This window comes from Brachyistius frenatus, unplaced genomic scaffold (assembly GCF_029030835.1).
Source record: "Brachyistius frenatus isolate BFR_SWC_R1_liver_20210118 unplaced genomic scaffold, ASM2903083v1 Contig_7, whole genome shotgun sequence".
NCBI lineage: Eukaryota > Metazoa > Chordata > Actinopteri > Embiotocidae > Brachyistius > Brachyistius frenatus.
In genome coordinates this window covers 9329950-9357497 of record NW_027210606.1, presented here as the reverse complement: position 1 = coordinate 9357497, position 27548 = coordinate 9329950, and the positions used below count along the sequence as shown (strand labels likewise).

Below are 27548 nucleotides of genomic sequence, written 5' to 3'. Positions count from 1 at the left end.
TTTAGTAGACCACAAGTTTCCATTAATAGAAGATTGGGTGTGTGGATATACAAACTGGACATCTGTTCCATCATTCATCCAAATAAAACTATGGTATCTTTTTAAATGTAGGAGGTATGTGGACTTCAAAGAATGCACCCTGCATATGCCCATAGAGCTAAACGCGGCACCATTTAAAGTTTGTTTGGCCTAGATGACCCCTCATGTATCGTACAGTGAGATGAAGAGAGTGATATTCATAGTTTAAGTTATTTATATTTCTCAGAGCAGGTGTCATTATTCCAGTGTGATAGATTTTCATGTAGTTTCAATTTGCTCCCAACAGACCCCAAGTTTAGATTAGGGCCATCAACATAGAAGAGTCAAGACCTGTATTTACACTCTTTCTAGAGTTGCTAAAGAAGCAGATGTTACTTTCTGAATAATACTGAAACAAAGCCAAAGTGACCTTAAATTCTTTCAGACATTCATAAGCTTTTTTCGATGAATAAGTGAAACTAAATGAAAGGGTAACTTCACTGTTAAAGGAATTGAAACTGCTAACTTACACAGCTAAGAATTTTCCTGAGATCTGAAGAACAGTTTCTCAGTGAACCTTTACAGTCAAATTAGTTCATTTTTACAGCTTGTAAATAGGATGTTTTATCCTCAGAGCCACTGATTGTTTTTCCGTGACAATTTCACAACAGCATACTTGCTTATAGATTGGTATAATATATGACTAATTCAGAAAAATGGATACTTGTCCTAAACAAGAGTAAAAGTATTTAGAAGTAAGACAATTTGAAGCCTGCTCCAGATTCTTTTGAAAATGGCAGTAACAAGAGTTGGGGACATGGAAAGGCTGATCTGGTTACTCCAGCAAGTTCAGAACATGTCCTTCTTTAATTCAGTGATGTTCTGCAGGAATGAGAAAGCCTCAACTTAAAAGTTGCTTCAGGACAGACAAAAATGTTGTATAAAGCAAACTAAAATGAAAGGTCATCCTCTTTGTATCATAACTGCATAACTGCAGATGACTCTATAATCCTTATAAGTGCATAAAAAAAAAAATCAAGAACTTCTAACAAAGATTATTGAGAGCACCCAGATTTTTCCAAATACACAACTGTAAACCTCAATTCCAGCAAAGGGAATAATTAGTTACTTTCCACCACAAGTAAAAGAACAATAAGAGAGCCCAAGAGATATTTGACATAAAGCATAAAAAGCACTGGTGTAGCCAATTACAATACTCGCCAGGTTTCCATACAAATGCAATGCTCTGCAAATATGAGTTGTTAATTTATCAAAATAAAATGTTGGGGGGGGGGGGGGGGGGGGGGGGGGGGGGGGGGGGGGGGGGGGGGGGGGGGGGGGGGGGGGGGGGGGGGGGGGGGGGGGGGGGGGGGGGGGGGGGGGGGGGGGGGGGGGGGGGGGGGGGGGGGGGGGGGGGGGGGGGGGGGGGGGGGGGGGGGGGGGGGGGGGGGGGGGGGGGGGGGGGGGGGGGGGGGGGGGGGGGGGGGGGGGGGGGGGGGGGGGGGGGGGGGGGGGGGGGGGGGGGGGGGGGGGGGGGGGGGGGGGGGGGGGGGGGGGGGGGGGGGGGGGGGGGGGGGGGGGGGGGGGGGGGGGGGGGGGGGGGGGGTGTCATAAATTCTCCAGTATCATTAGACCATTGCAGAGGAAGAGGGCACAACAACAATGAGAAAACAACATTGAAGGCATGATGTACTTCTGACATTTCTGTTTGTTTCATGTATTATTTTGAAGAGGGCTCACTCCACAAAAATCTGACGTGTTCATGTGCCTCTGTCTTTAGTGTCTTCAGTGGAGCAGAAGCTTTTGAGTAGACGTGCTTTAAATGCTTCTGCCTCAGTCAAGCACGAACACTTTTTGAAATGCCCAAATGGAAAAAATGCATTAAAAGATGGATGGAAATGCCCTTAATGATAGCTTTGCTTCATTTTAGGTGTGCCAGTGGGCCGGTACGCTTAACAACTTGGCCCTGAAACTAACACACCCGAATAGAATGCAAACATTATTAATTTGCATTTAATTGGTTACTTCTGCTGTTTCAATGCAATTACAAGTCAAAGTATTGGCCACGAAAAGGGTCTAAAGAGGTAGAAGTTTTGCTCCAGCTTGATTGTCATTAATGTCACATTAAGTACTGTAATTACTACTCTTTTTTTCAAGTGTTCAGTGGGCTATATAGTAAGAAATAAACATTTATTTATTTAACATAGCTACTATACAGTAAGTTTTACAGTTCTATGTGAGGTACACTTTGACTTGTCATAGCAGGAAGTACACAGGTGTTCTGCTCTGGACTGCCAGTAATTCTTCCCAGAGAGGCAACAAAGACAATTCCAAAACCCTGGAGCTGAAATACATAACTGAAATGCAGACATTATTACTGTTATTAGTTACACCATTTTTTATGCCATGAAATGTCAAAAGATTTATCATTATGAAGGACTAATAGATCTGTATCTAGTTCTTGATTGGTTGGTTTTGCTTTTTAAATATTGTAAATGTCACTTCAGTGATTTCAGTGGAAGAAGCCACTTTGAACCTCTCACATAGAGGACACTTGTCATAGCAGGAAGTACATAAGTGTAGCAAATAACATTAATGATGGGTCTGGTATATTTAGCAGTGTCAGTACTTAATCCGAGGGGCAACGTAAACAACACCATGAACCCGAGACTAAAAGACGTAAATGGAAAGCAGATGTTTATAATGTTATTAGTTACACCAGTGTTTGACTAGTCAAAATTTCTGCTCGGAGAAAGGTATAATGACTTGGATTTGCATAAGCATTTGACAGGTGTTGAGCTCAGGGCATATTCCTTTCTCCCAGGAGTCTTCCCCACTCTGAACTCAGACAGCATCATTTTCTAATAAGATTTTCACGGGCTGTTGAGGGTGAGATTTCTCTACTTTTATGTCTGCATAAAAACACTGGGATTATATGCGTCTATCAAAGAGTGCTGGATGGTGAAGCTGCAACCTCCTGAAGCCGTGGTGAGTCAGAGGGTATAATAGCATCTTTTATCACGTGCAGGTGATGGGAACGTTGACAGTCGGTGCTGGTTTGCTGGTAAATCATCAAAGACGGGGAGTTCTGGGCCTGTCAGAACACGGCAGCGCTTCACTTCCTTGAAGCTTCCCCCCACCTCTTCCAAAACACACACATTAACACACACAGAGAGACAAACACTTTAAACCTACGCACAAATGGATGGGTGAGGTTTGACGTGTTTGACCTCTTCACCTTTGCCCTCTAACTAATTTCCCCTCTGTATAGGAGGGTCTCCCTCTCCCTGTCTTCCAGTCCACTTATGTTGTCTCTCTCTGTCTGCAGACCTGAATGAGTGCGGGCTGAAGCCGAGGCCCTGTAAACACAGGTGCATGAACACATATGGGAGTTACAAGTGCTACTGCCTGAATGGCTACATGCTGATGCCTGACGGGACCTGTGGAAGTGAGTCTGTTTCTCACAAACACACACACTCTTACAGCGCTGTTATCATCCTCATTCTTGGTATTGTTGTCTGAAATATGGATGTTTTCATTTCCTATCTGTTTTCTTCCTCATCAGATTTTTTTTTCAAATCTCTTGTGCGCTTTGTAGCCTGTATGTGCCACTAGAAAGCCCTTTTCACATCACTACGAACGCATTCATCTGAGTTCCTACACAAGGCAGTGTTGATGACATATGCTCTCTATTGTGAAATACATTTTCCCACGCATGTGAGTACCTCTGACAGCTGCCGCACAATCCTTTGATAGACTGTTTTGATGAAAGCCCCATGTTGATTCGCTTCATTATAGCAGCTGTACAGTCTGAAGAACCCCTGTGAAGAATCCGACGGCTAAAATGAAAAATATGAAAGAAACACAATCTACAGAGCTTCGAGTAAATGCACAGTCTTTATTGGTTGCCCTGAGGTATTCCACAGAATATGAACTGAGGCCTGCACATGTCTCCCTGTACATTCCCACTGTTAACTATGTTCTCCTTATGGTTCCACTTGAGGATGCTGTGACTCCTGGTACCTCATTTTAATCAGCTCTTTTATATCAGTGGAAAATTAACTTTCCCCCTTTAAAGGTCGGAATTGCATACTGCTTGAAGCAATCTCAAATTATTCGAGGTTTTGTTGTGTAATGATAGCATGATGGTGTGAAACACCTTGCTGCTCCTCTTTTCTCCCCTGCTACTGCTTTGATCAATAGATCTCTGTAACATTTAATCAGGTTGCCCTGCCTCAGTCATCAAACTGTACTCTAGGGTGCCTGCGGCAGCTGAAGTTGCAGCAGCGGCATGAGCCTCACTTTTAATTTCCTTTTTAGGGTCCAAAGTTATCAAGAGAGGCTGAACAAAATCTGTTCCATCATATTATTTTTTTGGAGGGTCTTGATCTGCTCAGCATGGCTCAACAACAGTGGTGCTGCACACTGCTGCTTCGATATGGTGCAGATGGATTATCAGTCTTTGGGTGAAAGAGAGGATAAAAGTGGGTGAGGAGAGATTGCTTGAGCTAAAGTGTAAGCACATAGCAACTGCACGGCAGAGGAATCTAATAATGGTAGAGTGTGTGCTGTTCTGTTGTGTGCACCCCAGGGTCAAGCTGGCTCATATCAGAAGAGGCAGGCGAGTGGCCTTTCTCTAACAAATTGACTGGAGGAAAAGGAGTGTGACTGTGGATGTGAGGAAAGAAAGTGTGGGTGAGAGCAGGATAAACTGCCCATCCCCTCCCTCCCCCCCTTGTACTCCCTTGTGGCACCAGCGTGTGTTAATATGTGCTGTGTTTCTATTGTATCCGTCAGACGCTCGCACTTGTGGTATGGCCAACTGCCAGTACGGCTGTGAGGTGCTGAAAGGAGAGGTCCGATGTCAGTGTCCGTCGCCCGGGCTACAGCTGGCTCCGGATGGAAGAACCTGTGTGGGTACGTCCCAGTCTTAATATATCTTCACAGGCCTGAAAATCGAGCCCTGTGTTAACACTCCCATCCACGAACAACTTCTGTAACACATGACAGTGAAGATTTTTCTTTATGTGTTATTCTCAGCCTTTCAATTTGCTGGGTGATAATCAGATGCAACTGTTTTGGCAAAGGAAGAAGAAAACTTGGCAGTTGAAATGTAATTTGGGAACTCAGACAAATCCTCTTAGCAAGCAAAGCTTTCAAGCTGAATTGATCCAGAATATTTACCAATACATATTTTTTGCTTTGATCAAGGAGCCTATCAACTTATCAGCCCTTCCCTGCCAAATATTGACTTTAACCCACTTACTTGCTCCAGCTTTTACAGCAGAAATATGATCTTTAGCCCTCAGCCTTCTCCCTTCCATTACAAGTTTTATGTGGCACTGCTCCTCAGATAGGAAACCTAACAGATGGGGGCAGTGGAGGCAGTTAACTTGTGTCAGGTTTAAACACAGGCTGTTCCAGTCTGGGCTGTTCCTGTTTCGCTGCCTGATCGTCCCATTTAATTGCTGAGTGGCTAATGGGGGGCAGATTTCTAAAGGTTGATTGGCACAGGTGTTACGATCATTTGAAAATCAATCTTAAGAGTAACTAATGTGTTTGCTGTATGCTAAAAAGAAAACTTTTGTAGTGTTTAAAGTGTTTTTTGTTTCTTTGTTTGTTTTGAAGTTTAAATGTATGATCACATTATTTCCAGCCTACAAATATTTGTTCCCATTCCTCTTGAATCCTCCATGATGGATGAATTCAAAACTGTTTTGCTTTGTTCTCCAAATGGCCTCAGAGGTCAGAGTTTATCTTTGCTCAACTTTGACTTGTAGGATCTCCTTAGTCTACCAATAATACACTGTGGGTTTTATAATTATATTTAGTATATTAACACACCACTAGACTACAAACTGCAACTTTACTGTCATACACTGTCTGCAGTGTGTGAAAGCTGTGATCAACATTTATTACTGGCGTTAAGGCAGTGCCATCACTTTTTTTTTTTGTTAGTGGGATGATTTCATTCAATGTATACACATAATGTGCCATACCTTTAATAGTACCCTTTATAAGATGCTATCAAGTGATTGTATGTCGAGCAAGGAAAGCCATTTACAAACAAGGATTAACCCTCATTTGCCTTTTGTTTTTCCCTCTTTTTGAAAAAGTTCCAAGCAAACAAAAACTTTAAGAACAAAAGCTGACACACTGTTACACTGACAGTCAAGTAAAACAGGGGGAGCTGGGCATTGTTCCACAAATAGGCAAACAAAAGCAAAGGGGGATGAAACTTACACAGGACTGACAGGAACAGAGATGAGGATAGAAATGACCAACTGACAACAAAAGACGGGAACACACAGACAATATACTCTGAGGAGAGGATAACACAGGGACAGATGAAACTGATCAGGGTGGTGTAGATCATTACAGAAGAGGAAAACACACAAGGACAGGAAGGAAATTAACAGTAACAAAACATAAACATAAAAAAGTAAAAACACAAGGATCAGAGGCACAAAATCAACATTAGTGTGTATTAATTGGGTCAAAATACAATGTAATTAAATATTAGAGTAAATTCCCATGCTGCTTGATGAAATACTTTAGAGAAATCATGTAAGACTTTAGTCCCACAATAAGTCCAAACAGTGATGATGTGGAAATAATTTTCAAAACAATTCATGACAGACTGTGTTAAATACAGAAAACAAATAAAATAAGATGTGGCATAAGATCCAGGCAAATGTTGAAATCCAAATGGTTGGCTGAAACGAACCTATTCTGGAAACATGGCCTCAGTCTTTATCTCTGTGCTGCAGCTGTAAAGGATCTGCTCCTAATCAATTTACAAAAATGGATCTTTGTTTTTTTGTGTGGTTTTTTTGTATTTTAAGTTGCAAGGAATTTGATAACTAGCTTTTAATCTTTAGTTTATCAAGAAAAAGTACAAGTGAAAGAGTTGAGCTGCAGTCCAAAACTCCACATTTACCAGTTTGATAAGTGTGGTGCTACTAGCTGCAGTATTTGTTGACAAAAAGTGGATTAGGGTAGAAATCCCTTAAAATGGATGTATTGACTTGTTTTTACTCTGTGACAAAACCCTCTGATTAATGAGAAAGAGCACTGATGTTTGTGTACTGTCAGAGAAGTTCAGAATGAGACAGCTTCATAATTTAATGCTGCCTCTGTTATTGCTTAATGTATCACACGAGTTGTCTAATAAAACACAATTGCAGGGACTAATATTGCTGATATACGAGAGGAAATCAAAAAGTTCTGGAGATGCTTCTGCTAAGCACGGGTGGAGCACAGCACCAGAAGCTTTATGAGTCTTCTGAGTACTTCATTTGATTAACATCAGCACCTGAGTTACTGTAGAGTTTAGTGACCACTGGCAATTGCATTTGCAATTTCTGGATCTTGATCTGAAACTTAACTGGAGAGCAGATGTGGCACACACAAAAATGTGACCACATTTACGTTAATTTGTGATTTAATTTGTCATTGTTTATTTTTAGCGACTTAATGTGTAGAACATGAGCTTAGGAATTTAAGTAATAATTACAGAATATAATTTAAACTCATGGACTGTACTGAGGGGCAGTAAAGAATTGCAGCGCCTCAAGAGGAACTGTTGACACCGGAGCAGTTACGCGCAGGTTACTTTAGGGTGTGACTCACTCCTCAGATGCAATCAGTCTTCCTTTCACCAGGCACCCCCTTTTCCACCAAGGCCTCCCTTACATCAGGCACTCCCCTTTCTACCAAGCCAACCCCCTGTCAAGAGGAAAGGTAAAACCTTTGGCTGCACTAACTGTGTACAATACGGCTCAGAGAACTGTAATCACTGTTTTGTGTGTGGTGAACTAGGACACCGAGCAGTTGGTTGTTTAAAAAGAACCAAGCAGCAGGTAAACGGGAGTCGGTCTCTGTCAAGGGACAGCCAGAGACCATCCCACAACTCCAATCACAACCAGTAACCTCCACATGTAAACAACCACATCAGAAGCGGAAAAAGTGTAACCATAAAACCAGACACTTGAGCCTGCCAAAAACACAACCAACCCCTGTAGAAATCTCTCGTACTGTGCCACTAATTGGTAAAAAGAGTCTGCTAAACTGCTTAATTAGTGGTTATGCAGTGACAGTTTTATTTGATTCTGGCTCACAAGTAACCATCATTGATAGGTCATGGAAACCGACATTCATTCCCCATTATGCAGTGAGGCCCCTACAGGCTTGATCCAGGGGAAAGCCTTGACCTATGTGCTGCAAATGGACAGTCAATCCCATACGATGGGTGGGTAGAGCTAACAGTCAACCTCCCAGGCAACACCAGCCCCGACCTTACCATGTAGGTCCCTTTCCTGGTTAGTCAGGTCCCCCTCCCCCAGCCTCTGCTTGGGGCTAATGTCCTTAAAGAAATAATTAACAGCCAAGAGCCCATCGCTGATGCACAGGCCTTAGTTATCAACCTTCTTCGGAAAGTGCTCCGAGTGGAAGAAGAGCAGGCTAAAGCCACGGTCAGCTTCATTCAAGCTCATAAGACATCAAGCTACAGTATGCAATGACCTATCCTCACAGCTTTTGAACAAAAAGACTGTGCCGGATCAACACCCCCTACCCCCCATACAGGACTTTATTTACTCACTCAGAGGTTACAGCGGGTTTTCCGTCTTAGACCAAGGCAAAGCCTACCACCGAGTCTTCATTGCCGAGGGATCCAGACACCTGACTGCTTTCACAACTCCATGGGGTCTGTATGAGTGGCTCAGAATCCCTTTTGGTTTGTCCATTGTGCCAGCAGCCTTCCAAAGAAGTATGGAAGAGATGCATGACACATTGAGAGATGAGTGTTGCATCCCTTATCTGGACAACATCCTCTGCTTTTCCCAGTCCTTTGAGGAGCATGTTGAAGTGTTGCGCCATGTACTTCAAGCTTTGCAGCGTCATGGAGTAAGTGAGCAACAGAAAGACCCTATGATCGGAAACATTATGGAGTTAAAGATGAAGAGTTCTGAGATAACTGAGGAAGGGAGCAGGACACAAAGAACTGAACGCTCTGTGTCTTCATTGCTGCTGAACTTTATTTGTGTCCTACAGGATATTCATTTTTGTCGCTGTGGTACCATTCCTGGGACCCATAACACAGACTTCCAATTTTTTGTCAAATGTTTAGGATACAGAGAGACTTCATAGGGAGCCACATACGCTGAGTAGGGGTGGTGGGATTACTTTGTTGTTCTGGGCAAGAAACTCATGCAGTTCAGGATGTTTTCCTTCAGATGCCTCAGTCTGACCCTGGATGGTGCACAATCCTGCGAATGGCTAAAAAAATAAATAAATAAATAAAAAAATGTCAAAAAAAAAACCCGTGTGGTTGCGTTCCTGTCCCATTGTGCCTTTTTTTTTTTTTTTTTTTTTTTTTTAATCTTGAACGTTCTGTCCCTCATGAAATGTGAATGTCACACCTCATCTAATTGTTTCATTGCATTAGGCTATATGAAGCATTTCAAGGGTCTTTGTTGGGGATTTCCAGAGGTTGAAAAAAAAATTAATTTGTGCGCTCATGTTTCAGATCATCCCAAATGCACACATGCCAGTGGCACAAAAACACGTGTAACTCAGGTGCCGATGTTGAATAAGAAATATAACATGCAATACTTACAGGCTTAAAGGCTAACCCTTGCTCCTTGCACTTAACTGTGCTGCTCTCCATTTGTGTGCAACATGAGCAGTCACAGAACCTATTGATTACCCCGACATGGTATCTGTAACTCTAAATACGGGCTAAAATATCATGTTTAACAAGTTGCTACTTTGAAAGTCAGAGCTGTCTTCAAAGCCAGATATGACAAAGGCGGCTTTTTTTTTTAAGCAATATTAATATTTTTAATAAATATGTGTTGGCCCTGTGGTAGACTGGCAACCTGTCCGGGGTGTACCCTGCCTTCGCCCAAAGTGAGCTGGAGAAGCTCCAACTCCCCCGTGACCCTGTTCAGGATAAAGCGGGTATTGATAATGGATGGCTGGATGGATATTTTTAATAAAGATGAGGTTTTCATGCAAGGTGCATTAGTGTGTTATTTAAAAGATAATAATTCACCACGGCCCTGGCAGTAGCAGGCTAATGCAGCTACAGTCTCCGACTGTTGGCCATTAAGCAGCTCCACTGGAGCAGTTTAGGATTACGGTCTTTCCTGATGAGAACCTCAACAGTAGTTGTTATGGCGATGAGGGAGCTCTGTACACTAACTTCACTTGTTTGTTTTCCCAGGTGGTCCAGGTGTCTCAGTGTTTTTAAAGTCCTTTTAAACAACAGTCCCTGCAGCACCACAGATCCTCAGCTGCATTATGCAACAAATAAATTAATGATTTTTAAGGCAAATGCTTTGAGCCTCCCAGTGTCTAAATATTAATGCCCACATGCCTGCGAAGGTGATCAATAGAGACACTTAGAATAGGTCTTTAAATAATGAAACAATGTGTGTGCATAGTATTGTGCTCACAGAGCAGAATACATAATATGCTTTGTTCATAAATGAATACTAACCAGGGAAGTTGAAAAAGTCTTCTGGTTTGAATATCAAAGTTGGTTTAGATTTGGATTACATTGCATTGTTAATCTTGACATTTTTCATGGTGTTGTTTTTAAATTTTTTTTTATTATTTTATATGCACGTAAACAACTCTGAAGGGCAACTTTAGTGAAAATGAATGAATTGTTTTAATTAATTTGATCTGTATCCTTTTTCTATTGCAGATGTGGATGAGTGTGCAGCGGGGATAGCAGTGTGTCCCAAGTTCAGGAAATGCATAAACACCTTTGGTAGCTACATCTGCAAGTGCCACGAAGGATTTGACCTGCAATACATCAATGGGAAATACCAGTGCATAGGTACTGTCACAACATGTCTGCAGTGAGGCTTTTTCAGATACAACTTGCAAAGGTCACAGATTTGTTGAGAACTTTGCCTTTCAGCCAAGTTATTTTTAGTGAAATAGGTGTTTGTGGTTATGTCAGATATTAAAGGAATGAGGTAAAAGAAATCAAACATGTCAGAAATGCACATTGACAGTGTTACAGGAACTGCTTTGGAAATTTTATTTTAAAAAGTTAGTTCATTTAGAAGCGCAGTGACTCTATCCTAAAAGTTTGTTTTATTTATTCTTAAGTAGTAGTGCCAGCCATTGGTGGAAGCACAATTAAGTTACAATCTCAAGGATTTCCGTTTCTTCTCTTTGGCTGCACCTATGGCAATAAGCAGAAACTGTTTTTTCTGACTAAATTTCCCAGAAATTATTATTCAAAATCAAAATAATAAAATAAAACAAAGTCTGTTGGGAGAGGCTTATAAAGCAGGACTACTGCAAGACCTGTATAAAATCACTGAGTAAAACCCATAACCCATGTGAGGGTCAGAAAAGATGCTAAGAGAAATCGAATGAAAAATAAATTGGATCGAAAAGTTTTCTAAAATTTAAAGTAATACTAAACTAAGAAAACAAAGGAGAGACAGGAAGCACTAAAGAATACCTAGGATTTAATTCATTTTTACAAAACCACTGCAACACTAATTTAAACAGCTTGTATAATTATTATATAATGATTTGTACCATACTATATACTAGCCACCCACAATTTGAATTCGTAGTCCGTACAAAAATACATGACCTTAAACCATATATCATCTCTAATCTTCTCCAATCTTTGTTTTATCCACATCTAAACAAACCTTCAAAAAAGGTTAAAAATGTTCACAGTGAAATCATTTGGTGGCAGTTGCTCCTAAAATGCTTGAAAGTCCTTGCAGCTCTGTACCTCAGGGCGAATGTTTATCAAATAACATTTGTAATGATTTTGCTGTGGCATTCATGAACGGAGAACTACTATTCACCTAAATGCTTTCACTGACATAAACTTTGAGCCCTGCTTCAAGTGAATGTGAAGCAATTAGCCTTTGATATTGTGTCTGAAGCTTTTTACGGTCTTTCACCCAGCAACTAAATGCTGTCATGTCTCCATTATCTTTCAGATGTGGATGAGTGCTCTCTGGGTCAGAGCCACTGTAGCAGCTTCGCCACCTGCTACAACACACCAGGCTCATACAAGTGCAAATGCAAGGACGGCTACAGGGGGGTGGGCCATGACTGTAAACGTAAGAACTGTAGACAAAACCCTGATGTTCACTTTTGCAAAGAGGGACAGGGCCTCACATGTTTTCTTTTTTTTTTTCCTGTGATTTTTAAAAAGATAGAAAAGCAAGCAAGAGAGAGAGGAATAGCCTCGCAAGCAGAGCTGAGACTGAAATTACTTTCTCTGTAATGGCTGTCAGTCAAATCACCCTGGTCCCCTATCGCATGTGCTCAGAGTAACTCCATTTTTGACATCTGGCCAGTTTAATCAGCCAAAATAAGGAGTTGTCATCAAATGTGAAATATTTCTTTTCCTGGTAGTTTGTCTCATTCTGCTCACTGACACACATTTCATTAGTCTGTGCGTCTGCAGTTTTTACAGTAGCTCAGAGGACAAGAAGTCATTTATTTTCCACAGTTATTTAATCATTTAACAGACAAAACCAATGTCAGTCTATGGCAAAGACGATGCCTACTGCAAATACTTCAGCCTGACGCTCACCCAAAGGGTGTGAGCCACAAGTGCTGCGGGAGTCGAGTTGCAATATCCTATTTGTGTATCACATATCAGAGTCGCCTGCAACCCAAGAAGGCAATAACTGAGTCCAAACCACTCTCTTTTGTCCACTCCTCATTCGTCACTCATGAAACCCTTTCAAAGTCACCTGAAAATCCCCAACCCCCAACCTATGTCCCTGCGCCTGACGTTAAAAGAGTGTGGGGTAATGCAGGAAAAGGAGGTGTAACTTTAATGACATCAGCAAGGGTAATCTCGGGGCACGGCAGCCGGTTTGATCACAGAAATCATTCCTCACACAGAGCGGCTTTAGCTTGATGCTGCACGAACTCTGGCTTTAAGTACACAAAAGATTATCAATCAGAGTTACCACAAGAATGGATAAAATCACACTATGAAAAAAAAAAAAGGAACCACAGCAGAAATCCTCTAAACATGGGCTGTTTTAGTGGTTTTGTTTGTGAAGTCTTGAAGCCATAACTAATTCTCTCTTCTAACAGTAACCACTGAGTGAATGTGAACTTATTGGCTTCTTTTGCAATTGTGAGCTTTTGTTTCAGTGAGATTTGAGACACCCAATTTGTTTAAGGTTGCTAACATTTAGTTAATATCAGGAGAAGCCTCAGTAGATGAAATAAACCCCTGATCTGCAAAAGTCAGGCTAATTATTTCAGTTAGTGTGCAATGCTACACCTCATTAACTCTTAAGTACTCGTATTTCACTGCTCCATCTGCATTCTCTTATCATTTCAGCCATTCCAAAAGTGGTTATTGACCCCCCGAGACCAGGGAAACTGCCTCCAAATCATCACAACCACATCCCAGACATGGATCAGAAGAGGTTCACCACCGCCCATCCACCAGTGACTCAAAAGAGAATCTCCTTCATCCCAAAGTCATCGACCACCACCACAACTACAGCAACCACAACTACAACCAGAGCACCTCTGCCTCCCAGGAAGGTCACCCCACCTCCACGCAAATCTCCAGTTCCCACCCGGAAGCCACCAGTTCCCACTCAAAAGCCCTCCGTGCCCACCAGAAAGCCACTGATACCCACACACAAACCTTACATCCCACCACAGCCAGTGGCTCCCACCAGGAAACCCCTGCCGCCGCCGCCACTACCGGTCACACCAGTTGACAACACCATCCAGAAGGAGGTCACCAAACAGAGAGGGGATGTCCACAGTAAGAACTGGCCTTTTATTTTATTCTTCTTTATGATCTTGTGAAAAAGTCCAATGATTATTCCTCTATTTTGATTACCATTTAAAAAGAAAAAAAATGGGCTCCTAAGTTGCTGAATGCTCCTCTATGTTCACACACTATAGCTGATGTCTTTGAGTCATGGCTGTTTGGTGCAGGGCAGGTAGTGCACAGTGAGTGTTTACAGCTTTTTAACTGAAAACAGCTGCTGTGTCTGAGACTAAACCAGAACAGTAACGCCTCCCACTACAGAACAAAAACAATGGAGGGACACTCCAGGGTCAAGGGATGATTTACATTACATGTAGAGACATACACATTGTTCATAGAAATATATTTGCTATTAGAGCAGCTGAAAGGGCTCGGAAGACTGACGAAGGTTCTAATCTCTGTGTTTTGAAGTTTGATGTGGGGATGAACCTTCTGTTTACTTTTAGGTCACAGGCCATTGGCACTTCTATGCCTCATCATTCATCTTCATCAGCTGCCTGGCAGGTCTCTGCAAACCAAATTGGAGCACATTTGCATGTTTCTTCATGTGAATCCGGAAATATTGTGTTTATTATGAAATATTCTGAGGAATGAGGAGTTTATATTTACCTGACAGATGATGTGCAATGTCATATTATTTTTGTGCTCAAACATGAATACATGAATGTAACTTGTCTGTGCAGCCGACAGTCGGTTCACAATGTGTACACAGTTTATTTGTCAACTAACCACACGGCAGTTTCAATACTAAACATTTAGCAAAACTTTGAAGATAATTTATAATGTAAACTGCTGGAAATGGTTGGAATCAAAGGTCACTATTAACACCAGATTGGATATAGGGCATTAATGCAATCAGTTTTTGATGAGAACACTTGTCTGAGCCACAGTGTTACCACTGTGATACTTAATTCTCTCGTAAAAATTCTAGGTGATAGATATTTAAATCCAGCTGTACCCACCCTCAAATTGCAGTGTGATACAGAAAAATTTGCAAAATAATGCCAATATCTACAATACAAGAGATGAGGCTCACTAATTGCAGTTTTAAAGTAAGAATGTTTTCCTCTCAATGTAATTATCTTTTGGCTTCAGTTAAAAAAAAAACACAAACTGGTGCTCACCCAGTCTGTTGTTTATCCACGTCACACTCCGTTTCCTGCCAAGCATGAATCTGTGACACCAATCGCATTCAGAATGCATCATCAGTCTTTGTTCAAGTTCCCGGTTCAAAACCGAATAATATAATTGAATTCAAAATAATGAGAGGTGATTTAGACTGTTTCTTTTTGCTTTAACAGAAGGTGCAATCATGTGCAATCATCCCATGCTTTCCTCTCACAATGATAAATGCATGCACCTTTTCAAAACAGTGAATTATTTCATAATGAGATATCTATGACGTGAATTATTACACCTGTAACATTCAGTCCAAGCCTGAAGCCATTATTTACTTTTTTTAAGTATGAAATAGATTTTCCTGGAGGTAAAATATTTACGGGATAAGGGTTGTGGAATTCTATATTTCTTGAACAACTATCAATAAATCTTACAAAATGACCAAAAACAACAATGAACTGATCCTACAAAAAAATATTGTCTGTGTATCAAAAGCCCTACAGAGCTCAGTCCTCTGTGCCATAAAGCTTTATTGTTGTCAGAAAACTTTTGGAGACACATCGGTGAGCCAGAAGTTGCACGGGCTGACAACAAAACTCCACCGCCCTCCACTAGTGGGAACAGAGCTGTAGGTTTCAGTAACATATTTTGTGGCCTGGTTGAACCATTGTTAGAAAAACATGCAAAGGGGAATAATTATTTTTAAATTGTGGTGCTGTGAACCCTGACAAGCACATTTATTCACTACAAATTCATCATTTCTTTCACAACTGTTTTAGGAAGTTATTTAGCTTAAAAGATTCACTTCGTCAATGGGAATAAAGGAACATTTAACTGACTAAGCACCACATGATAAAGTGGAGTGGGAAAGGGTTTGAAAAAGACTAATGCAACATAAATAAAGAATAATTCGTGCCTTATTCTTAATCCTTTACATTACAAAAAAATGAACATTAACATACTCTACATAACTTAAGTAAACTTGCACATTATGATACACAGGCAAACGGAAAAAGCAGCAGAAGGTGACGACTTACACAGACTGTATAAATAGCAGTGGAAATTTGAAATGAACAGCGAGTGTCTCTGCTCAGTTTTGGCATGCCTGTTTGTAGGCACAGCAAAACTCAAGTGTTTACCAAAAGGCATGGAGCTGTTTTCATGTAGCAATGTCTGATGAGATGCAACATCTAACTATCAAAGAAGAAGTGAGATAGTGCTGTTCCTACTCACCTTGGCAGATGGCAACACATAATTAGAAAAAGGAAAGAGAGAGAAGATTACCTTAACACCTGTCTGCCCTGCTTGAGGGAGACATCAATCTAATAGTCTGCACCACGGCAGAGCAGCTCTCGAAATCACAGCTTCCTGTGGATGGTTTGACTAAGATGAGAGAGTGAGGAAGGAGAGACATCATTGAGTGATTATTCAAATAATTAAACAGAAAAAGGAATAAAAATGAAAAGAGCCCAAAGTGGTGTGAAGAACACTTCAGCTGTGCCTCAAAGTGCAGGTGTGCAGAGTATTGTAAATTCCTTTCAGTCTGGACCTGTACACTCAACAATATCATTACTCTCCAGTGAAATCTTATCTGTAACCCTCACTTGTTTTTGCATACGTTAAAAGAAAAGCTCAACATTTATGTCAAATATAATGAAAAGATCAATACCTACCTCAATATCTTGGTGTTAAGTATAAATCTGGAGTTGGAAGGTGGTCATCTTAACATAAAGAATAGAAATTACAAATTTCAAAAATCCGAGGGTGTGTCAAAAAGACTGTGAGTCACTGTCCAAAACCGAAAGAGGCGCATCAGGTCACGGGCGCAACTGGATGGGTTTTCTTGGACACTCTCAGGATTGTGCACCATGAATTTGTCCACCAAGGTCAGACTGTCAACACTGAGCTCTACTGTGGTGTTCTGAGGCGTCAAACATTTGGTGCAAATAACCTTTCCAGCTAAACAATAGTTAAGGTACATAAATGCTCATAAAACTACACATTTCTTTGTCACTGTTTGTGTGAGGATTAAAATGCATATTAGTGACCTTATAAAATGCGAATAGTTTAACTTTGGAAAGAGGTATGCTAGTTTTTCTTCCTGCTTCCAGTCTGTATCCTATTAGTGAGTTACCTCCCAGTTCTAGCTCCATGGTTAAGACACTGACATGAGAGTCGAATTAATCTTTACATCTAAGTCAACAAGAAAGGGTGTAAACATATTTCCCAAAACATAAATATATATTCTCTCTGCAGGATGAGGAAACCCTAAAGCTTTTGAGACTCATAAAATGTTTCCAAAACCCTCTGATTGTGTCAAAAATGTGTTTACACCAAGCCAAAAGAAAAGTTGTTTATCTAAGCTCTATAAAGGCTGGCATTTTGGAGATATAGGGTTTTCATACAAGTGTGATGGTGTAACATAATGTCAACCAAGGGAAAGTTAGCTACCCTGAATCTGAAAAAAAGAAAATGATGAAATGTGCATATTTGTCTCCAAACTGTAAAAAGTCAAGGGGAAAAGTGTTCTGCTGATTAATCGTGAACCTGTTTGCTCAACATTTTGGCAGACATAAACAGGCTACATTTTGGCAGCAAACACTTCAGCACTTTTTTGACCTCCCAAATATTTGGATGGAATTAACCATTCAAGGTCAAGGGGGAAATGCACCAAAATGTAGTTTGAAGACAAAGGTTTTTAACAAATCATTTCACGGGAGTCTCTTCCCCATATTACAGAGCTTTGGTAATCTGCCATGCAGACATTGTAGTTTGTTTTTTATGTACAGTGAACCCTCGCTATAACGCGGTTCACCTTTCACGGTCTCGCTGCTTCACGGATTTGCATCGTGCATTGAAATCACATTAGGACTATATGTAACGTAGATATATTTAATGTCCAGTTCTATCTATTTCAATTGTAAAATAAAGGTTACTACTTCACGGATTTCGCCTATCACGGTTTCTATTTGGAACGTAACCCCCGCGAAAAACGAGGGTTCACTGTACTGACATTTTGAGATGTGAGATTTCTGCCAGAATAATGGAGGTGACTGGGATTTTGTTTGTAGTGCTCAAAACAGAAACAGTGGCCCAGTTATTCTGGATAATCCACTGACCTTGCTGGGAAAAGTTGGCATTTGAACTACTATGCCAAAGAAAAAAACACAAGAACTGTTGACAGTAAGGTCCATGGTTTATACTGTGTAACTGGGGCATTATTTCTGGAAAACTTCTTGAATTCTTCAAATTTACATTTTTTTATTTTTGTAGTGGCTCATAAAATTCCATTCACCTTTATTGTAGTGGGGTAGGTGTATAAATAGAAAACTCAACTCTGGGTAATAATATTATTTAGTTTTGGACTTAAGTACATAAGTCATACATGTATACATACATACAAACTGTCAGCAGCGAAAACACATGTAGGATAGTCAAACACAACTATTTTTTCCTTGTCACTGTCACCGTTCAAATTACTGCTGCTTTGATCAGCATATCACTGGATTTACTCTTTATATATCCACTCTACGACTGAATGCAATATTTTTAGGGGAGGGGGGGTAATTCCTTAGAAGCACAGACACACACACTGAGACCTGGATGCCTGGCATTGTTGGAGAGCCTGGTGCGACCTCCCCGCTCTCGGATTCCTTTGACTAACAGACTCCATCGCAGTCTGTCAGGTGGTTGTGACCCGGCATGGGGATAGGCCCTCAGTGCTGACTGGAGGGACCACATGTTAGGGACTCTGGGAGTTAACAGTTCAAGTGCAGGTTACATTTCATTCATGGTGTAAGCACAAGAATGTGCCTCGGGCGCTGAGAAAGAGTTGATAGTTTGTCTCATTAAATTCCACCGACGTGTTTTATCTGCAAATACAATGCATGGTTTAATGAAGATTTTTATCTGTATTTTTCATTTTTGTACCCTATGAAGAACATTTTAATGAAGGCATTTTAAAACCAGCAGAGTCAATTATAATTCCAATCAAATAAAATTGTCAAAACAGCTCTCTCTACAAAAGGTTTGTCAATGTAAAAACATTTTTTTATGCTGCACACAGTTGACCTTTACTAGAGGTTGGCCTTTAGTATTTTGTGCAGTGTGACCCCATTGGAGAAGCACAGAGGCTATTTCAGGACTGGTTGTGTACTGTGTATGTGTGTGTGCGTGTACTGAAGCTCCTGGTTGTGCAGCAGCAACATTTGCCCAGACGTTGCATCAGATTAACCACCGCCCTTTTCCTCGTTAAGATTCACATTTGACTCCGACAGGTTTTCTCAGGTATTCTGATCATCCATGCACTGTTATTAAGTGTGCTTAGCCCTGGCTATGCAGCCACTAAATCGTGACATTGATTCATTCTTGTAAAGTCCTTGTTCAATAATGAAACAAAGCCATACAATAGCCACAAGCAGATGACAGTGAACAAATATAACACCTTAGTTAATCCTTTATCTAAACCTGCATCTCCCATGTCTCTCCTCAGTCCCGCGGAAACACGGCCACAACACCGTCCTCGACATTGATTTTGACATTGAGCTCGGCAACACAGCTGATGAAGCCAAGGATGATCCAGGTAAATGCAGCACAATTGACGGAGACAATCAGCAACAGCCCCGCTCATACGTCTCAAATGATGACGGACGAGCCACACTTGCTATGGGCAAAATTTAACTGACAATCAACTCCTGCAGTGGGGTTGCTAAGGTGAAGGTGTTACAGTGACCAGATGTGTTGCGATAGGGCTTTCAGCAGGGGGTGACACATGACATCTGGCCGTATCCGTTTAAATTATGGCTCACAGCCCGGAATGCCAGACTTTACCACTTTTTACATTATGCTTGCTTGATTGCTTGACTGCTTGAATGATTAATGAATCATTTAGAAGCATATAAGAGCTCTGCTCTAAACCTGCAAAGTACTCAAGAGTTTCTGCAACAACAAGTGGGCTTTTGAGAAGAGACAGAATTTTCTGTCATGTTTGCTCAATGTGATCTATTGATGTCAATGGTATGCAGATTAAATTGCCTAATGCTTTAGCTGCATGTTTATTTTGGTTCACAGTGCATCAATTGATATAATGTGTCAAGAGAGAAGGCATTTTCATTGGCTCAGAAAATGAACTGAAAAGTGTTTATTTGGAAACCCTATTTCAGAGACAAAATGATGGATGTTACTCTTATCTTTGAACCAATTTGTAGAGCAATGCATGGATAAAACGGCAACTGTTGTGCCTGCTTTGCCTTAATGTTATTGTCTGGGAATCATCGCTGGGAGAGAAATCATCAGTCATTGAATATTATGACTGTTGTGACCATAATCTATTACATTTTGGTCTATTTCATGCAGACAATATGGTTTATACATAGAGGTACACTCCCTCCCATACAGACACGTAGATATCATCAGTTCCAGTAACTCATATATATGTATTTTTTTTTTTTTTTAGATTAATGCCTTTTTACTTGCGACTTACGCCAGCTCCATTTCCATTGGATTTTTTCTCAATGCATCGGCTCTCTTCAGAAACCACAACAATTGTAAACAAATGTTTACACTCTTATTGTATCATCATATTAATCAGAAAGTCCTTCAGCAACTCTTTTGCTTCTGGCAGAGTTGGGGGCACACAGCAAGGCTCCTGTGAAGCATTATGTAGAGCAGACTGAAGCCTACAGCATGTCTCCACTTCTCTGAAATGTGTGTTTTGTGTTATCCAGAGTCGGGGTATCTGAGCTGCTCCTTTGATGATGGTCTTTGTGGCTGGATCAGAGACAAAGACGGAGACCTGCACTGGGAGACGACGCCTGATCCATCAGGTAATTGAAGGGCAAGGGTCAATTCTCACTCACACACTTTTAATAAGAAAAACTGTTTGTTTTGGGCAACCTGATATCCACCTGGTTAGGGCGCAAAGCACATGGAGTCCCTGGTTCCCGGTTCACTTCCCGGCCAGCCGGACCTTTACTGCATGTCATTCCCCTGCGCTGTTTCCCCATATTCCTTGTTTATCTACACTGCATCTGAATAAAAGGCAAAAATGCCCCCAAAAAAATCATCTTCAAAAGAATTGTTCGTTTATAGTCAGTCCATGGAAATGAGACTAGCAGTGTTCCATCCTGACAGGTACACACAAAGACAATCAAAGCAGTTCAGTTTTGTTCCACAGGTCAAGATGAAAATTACTGGAGGAAAGTAGTTTGTCTTTTCGGGAGATTAGTGCGATACTCTACAAAGCGATGCAAATGAGAAGTGGATCACGCGACCCATCAGTGATACCTGTGGCTCTCATTAAATGGGAATTCGACACTGTTTCTATTTGTGTTCATAGGAGGGGAAGTTGTGGTAAATTATTCTGAGAGGACTCAGAAGAGGCAGTGTGAAGTCTAAACAGTGCAGTGTGCTGGCACTGTTCAAGTGAGAATAACTACATCTGGCCCCTACTGCCAACTGGCTTAGTTTTGCAGTTATTAGTGTGTTTCCAGACATTCAGCCTTATTTCAGCCAAGTCTTTTGTTTCTTCATCAGTGTAAATAAAAATGTTTGCCCAGACCTTTGAGTTCCCACGTATTCTACATAAATCATAAGCTAATTAGAGTAATTCCACTTAAGAAGCAACATTTATATTTAGCGTGGTCTGTTGTCTGAGATTGTCTAAGTTATGAATACATAATTTTTTTTTTTTTTTTTACATCTTCAGTGTATTGTGAAGCATGTGACTACTGTTCATCACTTTATGATAGCCAGTCACTGACAAACATGCATGCCTGTTAGAAGATTAGGACAGATTTTGAGGGTGCTCATAATTTATGCAGAAAGCCTCTGTGGCCCACTGATACGTATTGCACCCCCTGCGGTTAACACCAACCATACATGGATCTACTAGATAAGCAAAATACATCAGCATTAATCAGCTATTACCCAGAAGCTCTTTTCACCTTTAAATTTTTAACACTATAGCTATCATTAACTAATGCATGAATTAACAAAAAAATTGCCAATGGCATCTGGCAATATTTTAAAGCGAAGTAACATAAGTAGGTCAAGTCTTTATCAATTATCTATTTTTGCCAGTCTTATTTTAAAAGCATCAGTTCACCTAAATTTCAGAAAACATTTTCTTACATTTTGAGTTTTTATTTCTTTGCAGTTAAGTGAATTAATCTTTTTTTTTTTTTTTTTTGACAACTCAGTCAAAAATAGTCTTTTCCAGGCAGTGCTCCACTTACTTGGGACAATCCACAGACCTCATTGGCAACAGCTTGCATGTGATTTATTTCTTGTAGTGAGGTCTGTAAATTGGGTGGCTAAACCAGAATATTTGTGGAAAACTGTGCTGTCGTTCAGATTTTCCAATGTTATGCTTCAGTGCTGCGCACACACGAGTGGAACTCAATGCACCACTTACTGTAGTAGTAAAAATAAACACATCCCAAAAACTTAGCAAATAAAACCATAGCTATCTGCAAGGCTTGAGTCTATTGAGTAAGTAAAACAATATACCTACTTTTGTTTTTGTTTGTGTAAACTGTTTATCATTTGGAGAGGGTTGCTTTTCATGTCATTGTGGGATACTTTAACTTATTTTGTTTCCAGTCTGTTTAAATTAACTTTTTTTTGGTTCAGTTTAGGTTATGAAACCAAGTACAATAAAGCATGGTTAATATTATACATTAATCATGCACATTTTGTACAGACTGGTGAGTATATATAATACATTTAGAAAAAAGTGCACAATCACAAACACTTATTATCTATAACATTACATTATTAAGTGAATTTCAAGGATACAGTAACAATGTACAGCTGCAGTGTAAAGGTGGAGCCCCCTCACAGCAAGGGAAAATCTTTTTTGGTGCCACATTTTCTAAGTTGCTGTCCATTGTTACCCATTAACACAATTCAGCATTGCCTAAAAAAATTATATGAGCATATTTAATGAATTGACCATAACATTCATTACTTGTCTTCGCAGGTGGGAGGTACCTCACTATTCCTGAAGCGGGTAACAAGAGGACTGGACGAGGGGCCCGGCTGGTCCTCCCACTGACTGATCCCTGGAACGACGGCAATCTGTGCCTGTCTTTCCGGCACAAGCTGGCAGGTCACCATGTGGGAATGCTTCAAGTGTTTGTGAAGAAAGGAAAGCAGTACAGTCCAGCAGTATGGGGTCGAACAGGTGGAAATGGTTGGAGGCACACCCAAATCACATTATGGGGCACGGGCCTGGAAAGTGTAAGTACAATAACAAACACGTCAAAGAAGTTTACTTATATTGCAAATGTTGAATTTTAAATTATTATTTCTGCAGCCTTTTTTTTTTTTTTTTTACAAAAGTGAAGAGATATTTGTATTCTTATTTATAAAAAGTAAATTAAAGGAGGAGGCTGCAAATTTAGTGCCGTCTACTTTGAACAAGTCCTCTCTCATCAAAAAGCAACATGTGAGGATTGTTCCTCTGCAGAAGTACCTCAATGTGCAATGTGCTGCTGTTCATCAGGTGATCTTGAAGGGGGAGCGTGGCCGAGGCAGAAGTGGAGAGATGGCTGTGGATGACATCACCTTGACAAAAGGCTCCTGCACAGAGGAGCACAATCTGAGGAGACTCTGACTGACAGAACAGAGAAAGGCAGAGGGAAAACAAGAGGGAAAATCATCTCAAAGAGAACTGACTCTATTGTGAAACCCCCTCACTCAGCCTGGGCCATCACTGATCCCTCCCTCAGCCCCCCTCAGACATCCTGTGAACAATATATGAAAAATTGTGAGCCTGCAGAACAGTGGATTTCTGTTTCTCAACTGGCCATTACATAGGATTAAAGCGAATCCCATAGGCGGATCCCGGCAGGACACTCCAGTTGTTTCAGTGTCCCTCCCACTCCTTCAGCTTGTTGCTCTGAAACCTGCATGTACCTGCCTACCATGAAAATGTCCTCCACCTAACACAGCCCTGGAAACCTTCCAGCCACACCACAAAGAGGCCCACATTCACTTAATTTCTTCCTGGAGAGAGGATTGTTCCTTTTCTTTGGAGTCCGCTTTGGCTTTGCTTTGATCCTTAACCTACAAGCCATCATTTTCTTTTGTTTAGTTTTCTTTGCTTGATGTTAAAACATGTGGCCAGGGTTGCAAGCGGTATACATTTTGTTGAGGGTTGGAGATTAAAAAAAATTGTTCTGATCCAGATTACTCTTGATGTAGACCCAGAGAATAAAAGTAACTATTGAGTCAGTTTAGCCTGGCTTTTGATTATTGAATCTGAGCTTTTGGTATTACTGGCTGCTGCGCTATAGCACAGTTTTGTCTGTAGCAGCTCAGCTTTTCTTTTGTTGCTGCAGCATTTCAAAGGCCTGCTTGGTGGTAGAGAGTTAAAATATTTAGCCCCTTTTCTATTCTAACCTTCTATTGAAGCATCATTAAGTTGGTTAGACTCTCTACAATCATGTTTTTCAGATACTTGAAATATGTAAAACAAAATCAGTGTATGATTTATGAGACCTGCAAATCAACAGCTACTTTATATTATACAGTATGTGCTTTGTTATCTTAAGTGCAGTTTGTTACAAAGACAATGAAACCAACAACTTTTTAAGCTTTCACAAATTGTATTATTGTAAATGTAACTGTGTGTACATACTCTATACAATCTCGTTTGTTGTGTGGTTTAAATGTAATGTAAATTCATGTATGAATATTAATTGGATTTCAAGTGGTTGGTATTTCAACGTTTAATTAAAGAACATGTACACAGACGGAAACCTTGTGTATTGCAAGGGTTTATTTAAAGTGCACAAAATGTGTGTTTGTGTGGTATTAATGCTCTACCTGTAACTTTTAAAGCACATAGTTGCATATATTATACTGTGATAATGAAGGGCATCGGCTGGAATTTAAAGGCTTTCTGTAAGCATGGTTGCGTTAACCAAATTCAGATCAATCCAGACCAGTATGTAAATAAAATACGTTTTACTGATATGTTACAAAGCAAAGCATGTTTTGTTGTTTTTACTTTTTTTTTTTACTTATTGTAGCTACTGACAGAAACAGTGTTTAAAAGTGTAACTGAGGTCAGACTTATTTTTAAAGGTATCCTTTTATGTACAGCAGTATAAACAAAAGGTTATGCAATAACTAGAATTACCACTAGCGGTTGGATGCCTCTCCTAACCTCTCAAGTTGTAGCTTGTATGTATAACTGTCCAAACTCATACAGATTTTCCTGCAAAGACGCTATAAATTCTAAAAAGTGGTTCACACAACTTCAATCCTGACCGCACATGCAATCTACAATTACAACAATTTCTAAATGGACACCAAGGGGTAATGTCTCCAACTCAGTATTTCTAATTAATGTGAAACATGATCACAATCTGCCCTTCTGCTCTTAAGTTATTGTGTTAAATAATAAACAGACAACCATTACTTTATCCTACTAGATATTTGTGTGAAATATTGTCATAATTAACATATACATGATATAGTTATGGCCACAAACATGTCCTTTGAACACCAAAATCAAATTACTTCATTGTTGAGGCCAAGTGACCATTTGTGCTAAAAATGAAAGACATTCCCTCTCGGCATTCCCAGATATCGTGCTCACTAGCAAGGGTTGATGTGAGGTGACATTGACGTTGATCTTTGACCTGCGTAATCTACTCAGTTTATCCTTGAATAGAAGTGAGTGTTTGAGACACATTTGAAGCGATTCCCTGAAGGCATTACTGAGAAATTGCATTCACAGTGGTAAACAGTTGTGAACTCGGTGACCTTTGACCACCAACATCTTTTCAGTTCATCCTTTAGTCCACCTGAATGTTTGTGCCACATTTGCAGAGATTCCATTTAGGCGTTCCTGAAATATTGCTTTTATGAGTTATGAGTTTATAGTTATGGCCACAAACATGTCCTTTGAACACCAAAATTGAATTACTTCATTGTTGAGGCCAAGTGAACATTTGTGCCAAAAATTAAAGACATTCCCTAAAGGCATTCCGAGATACAGTGCTCACTAGCAAGTGTTGATGTGAGGTCATAGTGACCTCGACCTCTGACCCCAAAAGTATATCCATGAGTCCAAGTGAACATTTGTGCCAAATTTGAGAAAATTCCCTCGTGGCGTTGCAGAAATATTAGGTCACCTCGCACTGACCCGTATGCTTGTGAGAGACCTTTGACTCTGACCACCATAATTTTGTCAGTTAAATGCAGTGCAACATTAATGTTTTAAGTTTGTAGAAATTCCTTCAAAGCGTTCTTGAGATTTATATTAACCAAAACGGGAGGGACGGATGAGAGGAAAGTAAAGCTACATTGACCTTGAACTTTGACCACCAAAATCAAATAAGTTTATCGTTGTTACCAAGGGAATCGTTTTAGCGAAGTTTGATGAAATTATCTCAAGATGTTCTTGAGATATTGCGTTCCCAATACGGGACGGACAAACGGACAACCCAAAATCATATTGCCTCCGGCTATAACATAAAAATGTCAGAGCTCCACTGAACGAGAAGAGAAAAAAGGAGGGAAACTATTTGTTGTTACAATAACAAGGCAGGTTTCATACAGTTTACCCATCATAATTTGAAATTTTGGAACATCATTGTACACAAAGACAGTTTTATTTATTCCTCAAAAAATTATAGTACATTGTGAAAACCTAGTTCTCAACAATCATGATAAATGTGTTTCCTTTTCAGACATTTACTAAAGTTTGTTCAAAATGATTAAAGTATAAGATTACATTGTTTCTCTTATTCATGCATTCTTATGGCATGGCTGTGCTTGGTTTATACAGCCAGTTTTACAACAAATTATTGCAGTTCATAAACCTTTGTTTGTAAACATTGTGTTTCCTTTTTACAGGCCCCCTTACTTTATTTGGCTGCACTCGCCAACTTTTGGAGTACTTTTATACAACGTGAATAATTTATATGTCATACTTTTATTTAACAATCAGATATTGACAAATCCTGAAGCACTATTTAAATTCAAGACAGTAAACATGTATGCAACCAAAGACTGAATAAAAAAAATGAAAGGATCACGTCATTTAAATTACCTTGAATGTATTATTTTCTTTGAAAATGAAAGTAAAAACATATGGAGCACAATAATTTGCACAGCAGATAGCAACATTCTTTAAGATAGAAAAAATAAAGAAAATGTTCTTCAGAGATGACTGGCACCAACCATCCGTTTCTAGTCGATAGACTGCTAAAAGGCACGAGGACACACACATTGATTTCATATTTTAAATTCCTCATTGACTTTCAAATTCATGTCATCTTTATTTATACAGCGACAGGTGATGTCGTCCACAGCCATCTCTCCACTTCTGCCTCGGTCACGCTCCCCCTTCAGGATCACCTGATGAACAGCCATGAAGCATGCATGTCTCTAAAGAATAGTAGTTATGTGATGAAGTTGAATAGAAACCCTCGAAGTAGTTCCAGGCATTCCAGGTAAATGAGTGTTATTACAAGCAATGCAATACATATCCTTCACAATGTTACTAGTTATTTCTAAAGCTAAAATGGTGTAAACTGATTAGTTTGATATATGGGCCTTTCTCTGGCAAGTGGCCATTGCACATTATGAG

General features: G+C 40.2%; 1 protein-coding gene across 1 annotated transcript; it reads left to right on the top strand.

Annotated features, from left to right (window-relative positions):
* The first annotated feature begins 1647 nt into the window (after positions 1 to 1647).
* On the top strand, positions 1648 to 24920 carry npnta (nephronectin a). Its single transcript, XM_069689371.1, has 9 exons — positions 1648 to 3466; positions 4816 to 4935; positions 10733 to 10867; positions 12006 to 12128; positions 13376 to 13813; positions 19434 to 19523; positions 20668 to 20766; positions 22923 to 23182; positions 23448 to 24920. Exons 1-9 carry the CDS (start codon positions 3394 to 3396, stop codon positions 23556 to 23558), a joined length of 1449 nt encoding a protein of 482 aa, XP_069545472.1. The 5' UTR covers positions 1648 to 3393; the 3' UTR covers positions 23559 to 24920.
* The last annotated feature ends 2628 nt before the right edge of the window (positions 24921 to 27548 follow it).

Bases quoted from the DNA above. Each gene is read 5' to 3' on its own strand.
- npnta (XM_069689371.1), top strand. From the start codon at position 3,394: ATGAACACATATGGGAGTTACAAGTGCTACTGCCTGAATGGCTACATG. The intron at 4,936-10,732 runs GTACGTCCCAGT...TTTCTATTGCAG, and splicing joins GGATGGAAGAACCTGTGTGG to ATGTGGATGAGTGTGCAGCG. The intron at 20,767-22,922 runs GTAATTGAAGGG...TTGTCTTCGCAG, and splicing joins GACGACGCCTGATCCATCAG to GTGGGAGGTACCTCACTATT.